We start from the raw sequence: 18,934 nt of genomic DNA, 5'->3' as shown, positions 1-18,934 counted from the left end.
TTATATATGGTAGTAAATGGTGTTTTTGATTTCAAGAGTTTTCTTATGAGCGAAGACTCGATGAAGTAGCCACGCGTGCGAATAGGGAAACAGCTATTATACGCGGTTAGTGTATGAACATGAACCAGGAGCTGCTCTCAGTTGCCACCTTACTCAGAAAGGTGAGGATTTTATTATACATTTAAATTTGTAAACTGAAGCAAGGAAAGAAATGAAGACAAAGATCTAAAGGTGATCCACCGATTAGCAATCGGACGGTCAGCACCTTTCCTTCTCCACCTTAAAAAGTTGAAAATAAATGTTTTTCCATCAAGATTAAATATGAGATTTTTTAGCTAATATAAAATTCCCTTATTCTCAAAACAAATTTATAAGGTAAGTCATAATTGCACGATTAGTAATTTTATATAAAAAGAAAATATGTAATTTTCACTAATTATTTATATTTACATATTGTTACACGAGCGGAAGTAGCAGAAATGAGGATATTAATATGGATGTGTGTTTATACGAGGATGGATAAGATAAGAAATAAAGATATTCGACGAAAGACATAAGTAGTACCGATAATTGAAAAGATGAGAGAACATAGATTGAGGTGATTTGAGTACGTAATGAGACGGCCTTTGGATGCTCTCCTATACGAACAAAAGTTTGTTACCAAGAGCTCGACACAAAGAGGTAGAGGTAGACCGAAACTTCCCTAGAAAAAAGTAGTTAAACAAGACTTGATGGAGTGGGATATAGATTGGCGGACAGTGTGTCTTAGGAATAAATCTTTGGTGCTACTACCAAAGATTCAGTAGATCCTACCAATGGGAGAATTACATGTCAGTTAAAATTCTCTTTTTTCTCTCTCCTCTGATATGTAATGTTCCCATTGATAGGATGCACTGAATCTAGATGCAACAGTAGCACCAAAGATTTATTTGTGTCTTGAGACAGAATGGAGAAAAGCTATATACAGTGTGAAAGGTTAAACTCATTGTTATTCATATGTTTTAAATAGTCCATTTTTAGTCTTTTTCCTCTTCAATCCCCCCTCTTTTTATTTTTTCCTTCTTGTCTTTTATTTTATTTCTCCCTTCCTCAATTTTCTATTTTTATTTTTGTATTTATTTATTTATTTATTAATCTCCTCTTATTTATCATGCATTCATTTATCACCGACCCCCAATTAGCTTGGATTAAGAGTGTTGTTGATGTTGATGATGTTATACTATAATAATTACAGTTTGACACATTAATATCTCTAAACTATTCAATTTTATGTCAATTTTACTCTAAAAACAAATTACTTTGTTCTAAAGCGCGTAATTTTGTTTAAATAACTATAATTTATACATAATAAAACGTAGAGATATTAATTGAAAATTCTGATTCTCCAATAAAAATATCTACTAATTTAAAAACGGGTTTTAATTTTCTTATGCAGTAATGCTATAGACATATTTTGTGTAGGACCTACATCTATTAAAAAATAAAAATAAAAAAAATGCTGCACAAAAATCAAATGGTCACTTATAGGAAAAAACAATTTTCCCTTTAAAAAATGCTTTGATTTTGTTCTCTAAAATAATCAAGTTTTAGGACAATAAGCTAAGCGCGAAAAGTTCATTTGAGAACAAGTGTTTTAGCTAAACTCAATTAAATCAATGAATTTCACGAGCATTTTTTTTTTTGCAAACTTGGTATAAACCAATATTTGCGGGGTTCCCAGTATGGATTTTTTTTATTTTTTATTTTTTTTAACTACATCGTGCTAGGGTCTATGACAGTCCCACAACAGGAGTGAATGTTTAAAGAATTTTTTTTCTATAGATAGTTGCAAAATCATAACTGTTAATTCACTTTTTTATGGTTATAATTTTTTACATGATCATGTCATGTTTTTTTTCACTTGAGATGATCCGGATCCATAGAAAATATATCTTTTTATTGTTATGATTTTTCACACGATCATGTCATGTTTTTTTTCACTCGAAATTATCCGGATCCATAGAAATAGATGTTTCTATCGTTACTAGAAAGTCACGCAAGGAAGGAAGGGAAATAGGAAATAGATGTTAAACCTCATATTAAAAATACACGTAAATGTTCTACTTAAGTGAGGTTTTATAAAAAAAAACTTACATGTTCCAATCAAGTGACATCAATGTCTCCACATTGATCACTTTTACAAGTAAAATTAAGAGCTTTGCTCCGAGACCTTTTTCTATGCTATTGTATGATACATTCATCCAAAAAAAGGAAAAAAATAGGACTTAAAAGGAAAATAACAAAAGAAAATTGTATTGAAAGGATAAAAATTTCTTTATATAAAAAGAAGATGCACGAGTTAGGTATTACGGGAGTCCGCTCCACCCAGCGACGACACATTTGTTTAAGAACGCCTCTCTCTCTCTCTCACAACAGACCTACAATGGGTATTCACGAGTTCCTACACAAATACGAGTGACATTCTAATTTAATTTGAAAATGACACAATTTTTGTATTCGTGTTAATCCATATAACACCCATATTAATACTTGTGTTAAACAAAAGGTGACAAAAAAATCATGTGTAACCATATTATGATAATTCGTGTTTATATTTATGTCAAAACACAGTTAATTCATTAAAAAAATTAAAGATATTAATTTTAGTAATTAATGATTTTTATTTTAGTATTAATTATTAAATGTAATAATTAATGATTAGTAATCATGTATTTGAAATGAGTGAATGAATGTGAAAAAATAAGTATTTAGTATTGATTGATAGTTAATTAATCATTACTATTAATTGATAATTATAAATATTAAAGTAAAGCTCTTTTGGTCCCTAACAAAAAATACAATTTTCACTTTTGTCCCTTGCAAAAAAAATCAATTTTTGATCCCTTTACAATTTCAGTTCTTTAAAAATATGATCCGTCGAAAATTCAATGAAAATTCAATTTAGTCTCTAAAAAGGACTAATATGGATATTTTTTTGTACGGGACGAAAGTAAGAACCGTGTTTTTTTTGTTAGGAATCCAAAATGGCTTTACTCTAAATATTATAACCACTAAATTTAATTGTATATTAATTAATAATTTTAATATTTAAAATGAATGGATGTGGGATATTAATACTTTATAACTAAAATGAAATGCGAGCCACTAGATTCGACCACATAGTATAATTTTCCGGGGTAGACGCTTATACCAGATTGCACCAAGTGAACCAATATAGAGCACGGCTGCCGTTGACCACACCATTTTGGAGATTTTGTTTCACCGAATCCCGAATTGAAAAATTCTGTGTAAAAACAATCCATAATTATCAATAGACCAATCTTTACATACCATGGCCTCTAGAAATCGAGTGATACCCTATAAAAACATGTGGGATCCTATTTGTAGTATTTGTATCTGTCTCTCTAACATTGACACGAAAAAAACCATTCCTCACCATCTTCACAATATCCATGGCCCATATAAAAGAAAAAGTTTTTCATTGATTTAATTATCACCAATATTGCCAGCATGTTAATCACTGGGCTAAGAGTGTGCCGAACTGCTGGTCATACATCCCACTTGCCAAAAAAAATCAAGAGGAAAAAAAATGGCATAGAACCCTCAGCTGGAGAAAAACGGCTCCAGGGCTTCATCAATAAGCCAAACATAGCACAGAAACATAGAAGAGCAAGAAAACTTCAACCACCATAACTGAATATCACAGGAAACATCGGAGAATAGCATATGCTTGATTCCCTATTACAATCTCCGCCCCCATTACCAATCGGATCATTTATTCAGACACCGCGCCACCCGCTGTTTCAATCGAAAAATCATATCCATTGGTCCAATACCCCATACCATATTAATTATGCAGGTTGCCTCCCTCTCGATTTTCTCTATCCACCTTCAATTCATGAAATGATCCACTCCATCAGAGCGCTATAGTACCCTCAAACCCTCTATTGCATCCCCCCCCTAAACCCACAAACATAATCTCTTTGCCTAATTCCCAGTTTTCAAATGGTCAAGCCTTTGTTTTTATGATACACAAAAACATTATTGTGTTCGGATGCTGAGCAGCCCGAAATTTTGGCTTTTGGAGAAGTGGCATTACACAATCATTTCTTTAGAGGGCTTCATAGAGCGGGAAATCAGACACAAATTAACACGGGCTTTGTTCTGGGCATCACAGCTACAGCCTAGTTCAACCCAGGGTTAATTGTTCCTCACGGCAGAGAAGTTACTCGTTCACGGACCCCGCTGTTAAGTGTTAGGTTTATAAACATAATTCAATTTCTTGTTATCAACTAATCCAACCATTGTGTTCTTCGTATCCAAAAGCATAAACATCAATGACCCGTTGGTTTGTGCAAGCTACAAAACAGCCATTTTTATTCAGATTCGGACATCTGACGACATCTCAGCTGGCACAATCATTCTATTCCATGTTCGTGTAATCTTTGAAGTCCTCAGCTTTCTTGTAGTGATCCCGTTTAAGAATGAATGGGTTGATTGTTTACGGTGCTCGCTACTTAGATGCTAAACAAACACTAACCAGTACATGTTGAGGCCTTTTCATTAAGTGCTTGCTCCAGATTGGAGCAGCAGGGTAACAAACTACAAAGCAATATTAAAGCTGGTCGATTGGAAGATGCTTTCAATTTGATTGGTATTCATATGGGGAGTTCTTTGCCCAGCTCAGATTTGGCTTAAATTCTTATGTCAGGGCTTTGCCCCATTATTATACCCCCATGTCTCCTGGCGTGTTCCCAATCAACAAAACACGAATATTTCCCAACTGAATGCATGGACTCATAATGAATTGCCCCACCAACAAAGACCAAAATAATTTCCTTGTCTTCTTTACACTAAGTGGTTCCATCAATAAAGAGAGACGAGATGTTTGAAATGATATACTTGACATGAAGTGATAAGTTCATTAAAAAGGATGGTAATATCAACTTGGAACAATTCAACTCTAATTTCCTTTGAAATAATGCAGTAAATAGCCACACTATCGTTGATATATTCAGGGATTTCTATTTACCACATGCACCACTGAAATATTTGAAGTTAAATGTAAGATGCAAACAAAAATGCTCAAGATTTATGGGAATGTTTATAAGGTTCCATATAAAAAAAGAAAGATTGAAACATCATTGCAAGATGTATCCACGCCATTTATTAGCCTCAAACAAGCATTTCCTATTCTGAAGGCAGGGTTTAAAAACCAAATAGATATGATATAATATCAAAGGCATTAGAATATTGATCCACACTGGTATTTTGCTATCCTAGCATGCAATAACAATCTACATCGAGTATATGGATAGAATCAGATGGGATTAGTGTAAGATCGCACTATAGGATAGTTACGATCATAAATCCTACCGATATTATAGGTTTTTATTTGCCCAAATTTTTTAAGTCCATTTATATGAACATCTTATTCCATGAGAAAGGGATAGACTAGAAAAGGCAAAATTTCAGACAACTAGACCGTAAAATTCAATCCCCAGACCATTAAAATCTTGATCCACATTGTGGAATTTTGCTAACCCACTATGCAATAGTATTTTACATTGTAAATGTTTGGTATGAGTATTTTAGTTGGAATAATTAAAAAGTGAAGTGGAGAATATTTATTTACCATGTTTAGTATCAGAAATGTGAATAAAATGCTAGCAATTTTTTTTCCCCAACATTTCCCTTTTGAACCACACAAAGCTGGAAAATTATCCTACCTAGGATATAGTATTTTTTTTTTCCCCATTCTCTCAAATTCTGAATATAACCTTTTAAGACAAAAATACCCTACCAAACTATATGACTGTTAACACCACAACTACAAAAATATGATGAAATTTTTTTTTTCTGGATAAATTACTAAAAGTGTTTGGTAGGCCAAAATTTTTCCGAGAATATTAAGTTAATTTTACTGATGTGTTAATTTTTCTACCACATGGGAAAAAAAACAATTTTAACCCTTCAATGATAATCTTCCCCAACCATTTTACATAAAAAAAGCAAATGATAGAAAAAAAATTTCACAGCCATATTTTTAGTTCACCTCCTACCGAACATAGGCAAATAATTTTTCCTACCCCACTTTTGTAAGAAAGAAAATTTTCACCGCCTACCAAACACCCCCTAAAGAAATTTTTTGCCTCATCCATATTTAAGTAACTGCCACTTGAATATATTCCATTATTCTCTCTGTTCACTTCTATTAGCTGTCTGAATAAATGCTCCGGTAGAAGTATTAGTTTCTTGCCTACGAAAATTGGTGTAAAAGGTTTCTTTTTACTTGCATCAAGGCATACTTTGCAAAAAAAGTTTTGCTTCTTCGTGGAAAAAAACTATTTAAGCTACACAACATTACACACGAAGCGATATATGAAGCGATCAGGATATTAAACGGTGACATATATCAAGCCAAAAAGAAAGCTTAACTGAGAATCTAAGGCAGAAACAAGCCACTCACACCCAAGGATAATCTCGTTCTGCAAGATTTCCATTACAAGTTATACAACCAAGGCATATGTATATTAATATGAGAAACACCATTACAAGTTATACAACCAAGGCATATGTATATTAATATGAAAATACTTTGTTTCTCCAAGATACAAGTTTTATCCTAAAAATATGAAGTTGTGGTTAGAGTTAAAACTACAAAATTTGTATGCTATGACTAAAGGGTAATTTAATTAAAATTTTACTGCTACTTTATTTTCTCTCCGTTCTCAAAAAAAAAATAAAAAAGGGGGTTGATTGAAATGCACTGATGCACACCAAAGACCCTAAAGCAGTTGGCTAACCTAGACACCCTCTGCCCATGAAAAACATGGCTTTAGGTTCGAATCCGATGGTGGTTTATCAGTAACTACCCCTGTACCATGACCGTAGACTAGGGCAACCATCCCTCGCCTTAAATTTCTTTTCTCACACACACATTGAGGGGGGGTGTATGTATGTATTGCGTTACTTCAGGAAATGAATTTTGCTAAAAAATAAAACTCTACTCTATTCTCTAAAATAAATAGAACAGAGAATTGACATGCTCGTCAATGATTGTCAAGAAAAAGGTCCGAAACTGACCAAACAGCAAGTTGATAATATCAGGGTTTTACGACAACACACAAGAGAAGGAACATAATCAAGAACACGCTTATAAGTCAAAACAAGCATGGAAAACTAAGCCAAAAATGCTGTCCTAAACACCACCTATATTCGCATCAGAAACACAGCAGGAAAATTTTAATGTATTGCAGACTTGCAATACGTCAAATTTCAAACACAGAAATGACAAGGAATGATCATCATAAGAAACTGGACGCAATAGACCATATACCGACAGAGATGAAAAAGGAATTGAACTTCAATATACTTACGAAAATTGCAGGACCAAGATATAGTACCTGAAAAGATAAAAAGGAAATCAAAGCCATTAAAATTTCTTCATATATAAGCAGCATAAACTTTAACCCATTACCGCAATCATAACAGAATAAAATTTTCTGAATTGAAATACTTACTGAGATATGAATTTGCTTCAAGAACACAGCCAAACACGTCCGGTGGAAATGCCTCCAGAATGACCCACCATGGATAAGATGCAACATAATTTCATTAGGATATGCGTAGGCAAATTTAAGAAAATAAATGTTAACAAAAGAATGCAAGATATCGGATGGAAAGAGATGCTCAAGTACAATTCAAGAAATAGAATATCTATATGCTTGACTCAAGTCATGACTGAAAGGAACAACTAGAAAGAAGTCGAAAAAACAGCATTTGGTAATTATGCCACTTGTCCTGAACTATTTTAAAGGCAGCAGCAAATAGGCATTAGGCCTAGTGGCTCTGAATGAGGATGAAGGTTCTACACTAACCACTCCCCCTAATTCATGTACATCACCCGAAAAGCACACAGTTAACGTGCTCACATGTAGCAACCATTGACTTTCTACATGACTCAAAAAAGACCATTCACGCTCATCTTAATAGATTCCCATTCAAACCCAGCAGCTATTCTATTGACATTGATAATAGATTTTAATGGAAAACACAATTCATTCCAGCACGGTGAAATTAATCTCCCAATAAACAAACCAAGGTACCTTCTCCTGGGTTCCTTTTAAGCATCTAAGCATGGAAGGGATGCCTCAAACCAGTGATAGGTCTCCTGAATGAGAAATTCCATTAGAATCTCTAGAGTTCAAGTTATATGAAATAAGGAGGATCAGAATATACTCGATGCAAATAATAATATTAATAACCAAATACAATGCAACAGTTGTGTAAAATTAGTAGAAGCAGAAGTATAAAAGAGAAAAGGGGCAATGAAAGAATAAACCAGCCTATCTTCTTAAAGGATCATAAAGGCACAAGTTTACAATTATACGAAATCAACTTTCTCATAATAAAAATTTCCATGGATTTAATTGCAAGAGCAATATTTGAAGTACAAATACAGCTACGCTAAGGAAAACTGCCATCGGCAAGTTATCTTACAATAGAGACAGTACATTCCACTGAAAGAACCGCCAGTAAAGTGTACGCCTGACCAAGACATCAACCTTTTTCACTTCATCAGGCTGACAACTGGGATGACACTCCTTGGGCAGTACAGAGAAGATAAATAGTACCAATGATTAGAACCTCAATATCAATTGCATCATTATGTACAAATATCAGTGAATATCATTTCGGGAGTCAGATTCAGCAACATTGTTCACTTGCCAGTGATGAATGGGTGGTTCAATGCTTGTGAGACTGTCAACCTCTTGTCTGGATCCAAGACAAAAATTTTCTCCAGAAGATCCTTAAAGTTGGCTAACATTTTCAGGTCCTCCCCAGGAGAGCCAGTGATGATTGTCCCAATATCTTTTGGCCTTATGTTGAGGATCATCCTCTTGATGGTCTACAGAATAATATTACCAACATTATTCAGACCCTCAAAAAAATCCATTCAGTCTAAATTTAACAACAGAATTTTTCAAAATACAATCTAAAGTCTACCTCACCTTTTTTGTTACAGGATCCTCCTCTGTAGCAAGAAAAATCAGGTCCTGATCAAAATGTTGCTCAGTAAATGCTCCCTGCAAGGAAGATAATAAGAAATAACTAGATATAATTGTAGACACTCGACAAATTCATTCACTTCACAAATTCAATTGAAGGTATAGATGAAATAAAAGGGATTAGTTTAGGACTAAATTCACAACAGATTAATACAAAAAAAAAAAAAAAAAAAATCACAACAGATACCAAAAAAAAGACGAAGAAGACAAAAACAAACATGTACCGAACATTAAAATAATTCATACTCAAACGGAGGTTAAACACTCATGATAAGCAATTAAATAAAACAATAAATGTTTACCTTACGTAGCATCTTCTTTGGAAAAGGGCCCTTCAATTCCATGTGAAGCCGTAGCATATCATTGTTGGTAAGTCCTGGAAAAAGAACCTTCCCAGTATAGAACTCATACAAACAACAGCCTACAGACCAAATATCCAATGGATGATCATATGACAAGCCAAGTACTGCATAGAAACATTCAAAAGTCCAACAGTTGGCAACCATAAGATTTGGGGTGTGGGGGGGGGAAGGTGGATAGGAATAATGAAATCATAAGTACAATGAATAGAACTTACTTATTTCAGGAGCACGATAAAAACGACTCACAAGATATGGTGTAACTTCATTCTTACCAGCAAACATGGCATTACCAAAGTCACAAAGCTTCAAAACATTTTTAGCCTCATTCACCTGGATATTGTCAAAATGAAATTGAAGAAAAGAATGTTAGATAATGGATATATATTCTTGTGAATAAACAAACTAAACTTTGAAAAGAAACAATCTAAATACAAAAACAGTATTTTAGGCATACCAACATATTATCTGGCTTAATATCACAATGAAGAACGCCACAGTTTCGGAGATGCTTCAATGCAATAAAAAGCTGTTTTGCATATGCTCTCACAGCGGTTAGCCTAAGCCCAATATTGCGACCAAACTTCTTTAAAACCTCACGCAGATTCATATTAAGAGATTCAAAAACTAAACAAAGGTGATTCCTGTACTTAAAACTTGAAAGGAAACGAACACAATGACGCTTATCATCTGGATCTGCACCTACTAATTTCTTTAGTATGACCAACTCATCCAAACCAGCCTTGTACCTATGCCACATTAGAGATATAACAGTAAGAGACACTACCCAAAAGCAAAAAGTTTAACGAGGATACTAGCAAACAAACATCACTCACATGGTGTCATTATTACGAATAATTTTTATAGCTACTACTTCTGGCTCACCATTACCAGCCTTCAGATTCTTTGCCCGAACAACTGTTGAAAAGACACCCCTCCCATGTGCAGAAGTGACTTCATATCGGCCATCAAGTATTTCACCAAAACGATAGCCTGCATAGAATATCACAACATAACACCATGAACAGGAAAACAGATATATCAAGAGATATTCATGTAATAATTGACCAGAACTTCCAAAAGAAATCTGATTGCCCCCAAAAATTTTCAACACCATATTGACAGATTTCACCAGCAGATCCACTGGAAATGCCTCAAAGAGAAAGATACTAAAGATGTGTAAAAGACATGGCAGTCAAACTCAAGGCCTATAACTTTGGATCTTAAATGTCTTCATTTCAGTAACAACTAAAAATGCTTGTTAAGAGCGCTGGGGGTGGGGTGGGGGGCTGCATTTATGTTTTGAAGTTATTCCTTCCAATAAACATTTGAAGTACAATGCAACAACTTTGATGGAAAATCCACACCATCATGTTTGAGGAACTTAAATAAAACAATTTAACAATCACTGCCCAATAAAAAAAAGTTATGTAAAAAACTAAGGGGACTGCATTTATGTTTTTAAGTTATTCATTCCAATAAACATTGAAAGTACAATGTAACAACATTGACGGAAAATACACGCCATCACGAATGAGGAACATATGATTTAACAATCACTGCCCAATAAAAAAAAGTTATGTAAAAAGATAATATTTCAGACCAATACATGGCCAAAACCAGGCCAAAAAAGTTAGTCAAGTTCCCAAGCCTCCACTCAACAATGAAAAGAAAACTATCAAAACAGCTAGATACAGTCAAATGAATTACTTACTGTAATAGCCCTCTGCATCATCCCAATTGTCATGCAGGCTAACCCTCTCAATCAGTAAACCATCTCCTTTTCCCTGAAAATAAGGTACAAAATCTAAATGTAAAAAAAAAAAAACAAGAAAATCTAACAACAAAACAAAAAAATAAATGATGATGTTTGGTTACATCAGATTAGAACCCAACAGCTAGTACACTAAAGGCAACTTAACATGGAAAAAAGATTAAGGTTGTGGGAATTATACCAAAGCATATGCACAGAGGAAGCAGAGAGAAAGGGAATACTAAAATGGTGAAAAGGGCGAAGAAGACACTTCAAGACAGGCTTCCTAGATTACTATACAAGAAGTATAAGATTCATCCATAATCAAAAATGATATCACAACTTAAAACAATAGTCAGAAACTTAAACAATTGAGTGGACACGAAAATAGCTGCCACCATTCCAAATCATAATAGTTTAGCCAAACACCTACCGATTTGCGAACTCCAGTTGGTGTCTCACCAAATATATCATCGCAAAACTTGTCATCTGACCTCTCACTCTGTAACGGTTATAAATGAGCTTCAAAATCCAATAGATATAAGTATGAAAAAAATCCAACTAGTTAAGTAATATTTTCTTTAAAATACAAATTAATTTAAGGACAAACCTTTGGAGTACCCTCTCCCAGGCCCCCTGCACCAGATATCTCCCCAGAAGTAACATTCACATTTTCAGGAGATTTCCCAACAGCAAATGATGGTTCCGCATCATCAACATCCTCATTCTTATCATCAAGTGCTTCAGAAATGTCAGCAGGAATGTCTGCATCCTTGTCTAATAATAGTGAATCACAATGTTACTTATAGTAGTACAAATAAGAGGATAATAGAGGGGGGGGGGAATGGAAAAAGGTAAACACCTTAATCAAAATGTAATTTCATTCATATTCCAAGTCTATTTCATTTCAGAATTCAGTGTCATGATAACAACATTCTTGTCTATTGTTGCACGGAAAATTGGGCACATGCATCCTAAACGGTATACTTCAGGTCTGAACCAAATATCATTTATTGCACTCACTCTTATGCTTGAGAGAAGCTTGTAGACAAACAGAAAAAAGTTAAGAAAAAATGAATTTCAAGAGAAACCAAAATACAATGAAGGGACAAAAGATGATAATATAAGTATTGAAAAAACAAATTTTATATGACAATATATCAGACAATTTGAAAAATATAATTTACATGGATTAACAAATAGAGAAAGGATAACATAAGAGACTCATATGCCAAACCTCACTAGGTCCATCTCAATTCAAAATATATAAAGAGACAGCTCACACCAAACTTTTTTTACTTATAGGACACACATAAGCATACTATTAATAGCAGTACAAAAAAAAAATTAAACTAGAGCAATCTAACATGTGAATGGCTTTGGACAAAAGGCAATGCCTCTTCCATCAAGAACTCTAATAGCAGAGATCATAATTTTGGTCCCACCTATGGAGTCAAAAAATGTTGCAATTCACGTATGCAGCTTCACAGAAATTGCGTTAATGGCACATGCTTTAGAATTTCAATTTGAAAATCAAAATTCCAACGACTGGATGATTGATAAAGACAACTACTAGACAGCAAGATAAATCCTGGAATGTAATATAACTTGTAACCAAAGGTCATTTAAACTAATACTATCAGCCTATCACTCAGATCTATAAAGAAAAGGGGGGAAATCGTACTTTTTGCTTCATTTTCAACCACTTGTTCTACTTGCTGATGTTGCTTCTTGTATTTCTCCATAATTGCTTCCCTTCTCCTTCTACTCTCCTCTTTGATCCTGTTGAGATCTTCCTCTTCTTGTTCAGGTAATTGCATTGTATCCTCATCAATGTCATCTTGTTCAACCTCACCACTGCAATCAATATAAAACAAAATCACATCAAATAAAAATATATATACGTTATTCCAGAAAGAATTTAATGGGGACAAAAAAAGGAAATGTATTGAAGAAAACTCATACTAGTACCAAAATTTTATAGGTAACGGAATACCTTTTTAGTTTTCTTTCATCCTCTTGTATGGTACTTCCCATAGAGTTATAAAACTTAACAGGATCAGAATTTCTTTTTCTCTGCCGATGGTATTCAGTTTCATCATGTCTTGAATGTTTTCTATATCTATCTCCATTGTCATAACCATCATCATGATGCAGATGCTTATCCTTATCATTCGCAGTGTCTCTATCCTTGTGCCTATATCTATCATCTCGCCTTTCCCTCTCCTTAATGTTATCCCTTTCCCGATTCTTGTCATCCCTTTCACTCTCCCAGTCTCTATCTCTCTCGCTGCCCCGTGTTCTGTCCCTACTCCTACCTCTTTCCTTTTCCCTTCTATGTTCCCTCTCAAACGCAGTCTCCCAGCTCCTATCTCTTTCCTTTTCTCGTCTCCTATCCCTATCCCTATCCTCCTCCCTTTCCCTGCTCCTATCTTTTTCTCCATCCCTCCTATATCTCTCATGGCTCCTTCTATGTTCTTTTTCCCTTATACCCACCCAATCAACCTCCCTATTCCTGCTTGTTTCCTCTCGTTTCTTTTCCCTGTGTAAGTCTCTATCCACATCCCCGTCCCTACTCCTATCCCTATCCCGGGCCTCCCGACTGTGATACCTGGTACTGTGTTCCCTTCTATCATCTACCACCAAATCTATACTGCCATGGTCACGCTCCCTTCCACGAGCCCTCCCTCTTTCCTCATCAAGATCATAGTCAGTCTTATGTCTTCCAGTGTAATAATGGGATCCTTTTTCCCCAGCTTGCCTTCTCTTGGAATGAACATATTCTTCTACTATACCACGGGAACGAGACCTGTCCCTAGTATGACCAGTTGATCTTGACCGACTTCTATGTCTATCATGAGAAGGTGAACTTCCAGACATTCTATATTTTTCTCCCCCACTTTCAGAAGATGAATTCCTATGGCAATTTACTTTCATTCCATTAGCTTCCGGTGCTTCATAGTGATAGTCACCTTTTAGTTTCTCATTTCCTTTAAAATGTCCAAGTTCCCCATTCTGCCTCTTATCCCCTTTGGAAGATTTTCGAGCCAAATACCCATTGTCCACACCATCTGTACTAGCTCTAGCATCCATTCCATCTTGAGTCTCAGCACTTAAATGATTAGGAGAACCATCATCTTCATGAACTTCATGACCAAGGTGGCTCTGACGCCATGTCCCTTCTTCTGCATCCAATGCAGGACTAATAAATTTATCATTGCTAATGTCCTCGCTTCTAGTTTTTGAATTTTTAGTGAGAAGTCCCTGCCCAGCACAAAGAAGTAATTGAGTGCAAATGTTTAATGTTACAATACTTGATTATGCTAAATAAATCAAACAATGCATTTAAAACAATCCATAGGCAAAAAATAAATTTAAAAAACACGTAACCAGCTCTTACAAATTAACTGTAAGCCACCAGTCTTCACTGAAACGCCTAGAGAGACTTCTTTTGCAATTCACTCATGTTCGAGTAGTGCAACCAGGTTCTTACATATCTATGAGACACTGACAGGGTACTCTACCAAGCTCTCACGAATAAAAAAATTCATTATACAGTCCGAAAATACAAGATCACAGTGCTCTGTTTGGTCACCGAGAGGAAGTGAGATACACCGAAACACCTAATACTAGGAGATAAATAAAAGAATTTCGCAATGAAAACAACACGATTAAGAAAGCAAAAACTTCTTTGAAATCCATTCCAATGGTCTCTGCTTTCTCAGCAACCAAACAGATGTCACATGTAGGAACACGTAAAAATCAAAATAAATAAACGAATTCGATTGTAACATACCGGATTTTTCTTATCAGATCGAACATATCGATCTCCTGTCACCTCGATTTCACCAGGTTCGACATCAGATTCCGTCATCCTTTTTCCAACCTCACCGTCGAGGGCCACGTCGTCGAGAATCTCTCCCTCTTCCACATCGTCGTCAGGGAGACGGCTGTGCGGACCAGGATTAGGAGTGGGAGTTGGAGAAGGAACCGCAGCAAATGTTCCGCCATCGTATTCAATCTCTTCTTCGCGTTTTTTGCTCCCGTGGCGGTGGCGGTGGCTATGGTGGCGATGCTTGTGGCGCTTCGAGGATCTCTCGACGTCCTCCGGAGAGGATGATCGGTGATGCTTGCGACGAGAGTCATGGGCATCGGTAGCCATGATTGGAAGTAGATTTAGGGTTAGGGTTTGTAGGTTTTCTGCTTGGAAATGAAGGAAGAAGACCGAACGGTTGTGGCACGCGCGGAGGTTCTGTATTGGATCAGATTCAGGACTTGAACTACAACTAACTATGACCGCACGTGCCTTGCAAGCGTGCCCGCTTATAACATTTCGGTGTGTTTCTTCATTTCTTGTAGATGATTCTTTTTTTATTTTTTAAGGTTATATACTTATATTTACCAAATTTTTATCTATAAATTCTTATAAATTATATTATATTTTAGAGGAAGGTTATATTTATAATTTTTTTTTTACAACCTCTTACAATCATATCTGAACACCGTTGATTTTTCTCAATCAACGGTTATTATTTATTATGAATAAATAATTAATTAATAAGTTTAATTTGCGAAAATGATAACCCTTGATTGGCGGAAATCAAATGTGTTAAGATATGGTTGTAAGAAGTTGTAAGTATAATTTTTCTCTATATTTTATTTTGTAAATATTTATATGTAAAATCTTACCGATAAAATATAGTGTAATTTACGGAAATTATTTGTCCATTAAATTAAAATTTTAAGAGAACATAGAAATTAATAAAGTTAGTTGAAATTTTAATCTAGTATTAGAGAGCGGAAAATAAAATAAGAATAAAAAATAAATAGAATAATCCATCCTTTCTTTTTTAGAGAAGTTTTTTTTTTAAATGTCCTACCAATTTTTGGAGAAAGCAGAATTAAAAGTTAAAATAGTATTTTTTTTTAGAAGTCAAGATTTTTTGCTATTAGAAAAAAAAAGTTAAAATTCTAATCATTTCATTCCATTACCATCAGTAATTTTATATATTAAAATTTTTTATTATTTTAATATCCAAATAATTTTTTATTTAAAAATATATTTTATATAGTTCATCCAAACATAAAAAAATTATAATTTTAAAAACAAATCCATTCAAAAGAACAAGTCATAAAAATTATTTTTTCTAATAGTCCATCCAAAAGCTGAATAATATGTTAAGGTCAAGAAGTGTGTGTTTTACTAACTGTTAAAAAAAATCTACAAATTAATCTATGTTGCACCTCAAGAAACATCGCATTTGATAAAAGTATGTCATATTTTTTGTTTTTCTTATAATTATTATATTACTGTTAAATAAAAACAAAATTTACTTAATGATTTTATTATGTAATTTTTTATTTCATTTTAGTCTAACGATAAAAAAAAATAATTACAGAAAATTGTAAATATAACATTGCTCATATTTGATATCTTAATTCATAAACAACTTTTTTGATAAATTTATAAATAATTTGAAAAAAAGATATTTTCAGTACAATAAATGATTTTTTTTTTTGGGTACAGTCAATGTCAAGAGAAAACAAGAAATAAAAAACACAAAAAGATGCATACCAAAACAAAACAAAAAAAACAAAATACTTAAGCAATAAAACACGACGAGTGCATATATATATATATATATATATATATATATATATATATATATATATGATTAATATTTTAATGACATTATGTCGTTTTGGTGTATTTTTTATATTTGTTTCTTTTTATTAAATTAGGGGGAAAAAAAGAAATTGGGAGAGAGAGAATGCAAAAACACATCAAAACGACGTAATTTCATTAAAAATTACACAAAGTTATGTCATATAAAATGACAAACATTTTTCTACATATATAAATATATTAAAAACCATTTTTATGTATTAATAATTAGGGAAAGTGTTTGTTATTTTAAATGACATAAAGTTATATCATTTTATAAGAGAGACAAACACAAAATAAATTTTTTTATTTTAAATTTAAATTAAAAAAAACAGTCCACTTTATCTCTTCCATTATTTTCATTTTTTGTGTCTATCTCTCTTCTAAAATGACATAACTTATGTAATTTAAAATGACAAACATCAAACCCCTTAAATTATTAAAATATATATAATTTAGATTCTCAATGATTTTGTTTATTTTTATCCATATTAAATTTCTATATTTGTTATATATATATATATGGTTTGGTGTTTGTCATTTTAAATGACATAAGTTATGTCATTTTAGGAGAGAGATAGACAAAAAAAATAGAAATCATGGGAGAGAAAAAGTGAGTGATTTTTTTAATTTAAAATTTAAATAAAATTTGTTTTTCTGTGTCTGTCTCTCTTTCAAAAGGACAGAGTGTTATGTCATTTAAGATGACAAACACTTTTCCCACATATATATAATCATTCTTACGTATTAAATTATTAAAATATATATATTTAAATGCTCAATGATTTTGTTTATTTTTATCCATATTTAAATTTCTATATTTTTTATAAAAGTGGATTCCTTCATTTGGTAATAATTTTTTTCTAGGATGTTGTTATTACTTAATTAAACCTAAACACACATATATTTACCCAAAAAATAAAAACTTAAACACAGAAAAACAAAACAATTTTTTCTAGGATGTTGTTATTATTATTTTTAAAAACAATTTTTTAGTTTTCAAAACAAAAAAACTCATTTGGTAAAGCTTGTTTTGTAAAAAAAAGTTTTAAAAACTATAACTATTTTTTTTTGTTTTTATAATCAAATTTAAAGAACATGTCTGAGTTGTTTTTGTTTTTTTGTTTTGATGTTTAACTTTCAAAACAAAAAAAAAAAACACAAAAAATAACTGTTTTCATAATTATTTTACAAAATAGTTTCAAAAAAAAAAACTAAAACACAGTCAAACACGTCCTAAATACTTCAACTTTATCATGCGTCAAAAACTTACTTTCTAATTGGGCTTGCGCATGAGTCCGGAAGATAAATTGGGCTGATGAAATTAATGAAGCCACTTAATATCCATTCTCTTATTAAAATTATAATTGTGGGAACCATGTGGGGATCGAGGGAGACAGAGTATGGACTATGGACTTGAACTATGGAGTAAATCCGTGATATATTTTCTAATTTTAGCGTGCAGGAGGAATACTTAAAACTCATCCCCTTAGGAGACCCTTCCACTAAACTCATGCGATAATAAGAAGGAAAAATATTATTCTTAAAGATAATATTTATTTCTTATACATTTATTGAATTTTGTGTAGTTTAATTTTTTTTTATAAGTGAATGGGTTGTAAATATAAGGTATATTTTTAATGATAACAAAGTGACAACAACAAAAAAAAGCATTGGTTAAGAGCAAAAAAATCAATTATATGTAGATATTGAAGACGTATGATGTAGCCACACAAGAAGAGTGATGTCATATCAAAGTGGCAAGAATATTGAACCAAAAGCAACAAGGAATAATTATAAGAGCAACACCAAGATCAAAGACAACAAATCATGGACAACATCTAAGAGAAACTCAATATCATAACCATGGTGAAAAATGATCAAAACCAACAAGTGTCAAACATTGTCATATCCAACAAGTCAAAGCATAAAGCTCAAGTAAAGATCCAAGACACAAGACATAAAGCTAAGTCTAAAATCATATTTAAATATATCTTTAGGGTTTATAATATATGTGAGGGTATATGGTAGATTGCATTGCATGAGCTCAAAGTGTTTCTCAAAGTAAACGTATTTTTCGAATTAT

General features: G+C 33.1%; 1 protein-coding gene across 1 annotated transcript; it reads right to left on the bottom strand.

The window, feature by feature from the left end:
• Window positions 1-2,182: 2,182 nt before the first annotated feature.
• Window positions 2,183-15,457, bottom strand: LOC133316887 (uncharacterized). Its single transcript, XM_061518684.1, has 15 exons — window positions 14,980-15,457; window positions 13,180-14,447; window positions 12,868-13,040; window positions 11,794-11,960; window positions 11,617-11,685; window positions 11,145-11,217; window positions 10,267-10,423; window positions 9,888-10,179; window positions 9,649-9,763; window positions 9,374-9,492; window positions 9,015-9,089; window positions 8,503-8,911; window positions 7,524-8,173; window positions 3,191-7,406; window positions 2,183-2,440 (listed from the first exon to the last, which is right to left on the bottom strand). Exons 1-12 carry the CDS (start codon window positions 15,343-15,345, stop codon window positions 8,723-8,725), a joined length of 3,063 nt encoding a protein of 1,020 aa, XP_061374668.1. The 5' UTR covers window positions 15,346-15,457; the 3' UTR covers window positions 2,183-2,440; window positions 3,191-7,406; window positions 7,524-8,173; window positions 8,503-8,722.
• Window positions 15,458-18,934: the final 3,477 nt, after the last annotated feature.

The sequence above is a fragment of the Gastrolobium bilobum genome, unplaced genomic scaffold (assembly GCF_033153095.1).
Source record: "Gastrolobium bilobum isolate Gb01-03AN ecotype WA unplaced genomic scaffold, APGP_CSIRO_Gbil_v1 utg9312, whole genome shotgun sequence".
Lineage (NCBI taxonomy): Eukaryota > Viridiplantae > Streptophyta > Magnoliopsida > Fabales > Fabaceae > Gastrolobium > Gastrolobium bilobum.
The sequence above is the reverse complement of the archived record's forward strand: the minus strand, read 5'-3'. Positions and strand labels throughout refer to the sequence as shown.

Coding starts and splice junctions, on each gene's coding strand:
- LOC133316887 (XM_061518684.1), bottom strand. CDS start 15,345: ATGGCTACCGATGCCCATGACTCTCGTCGCAAGCATCACCGATCATCC. Junction 11,218..11,616: donor CAACTGGAGTTCGCAAATCG/GTAGGTGTTTGG, acceptor CCTTATTTTCAG/GGAAAAGGAGATGGTTTACT. Junction 9,764..9,887: donor TTAAGCCAGATAATATGTTG/GTATGCCTAAAA, acceptor GACAATATCCAG/GTGAATGAGGCTAAAAATGT.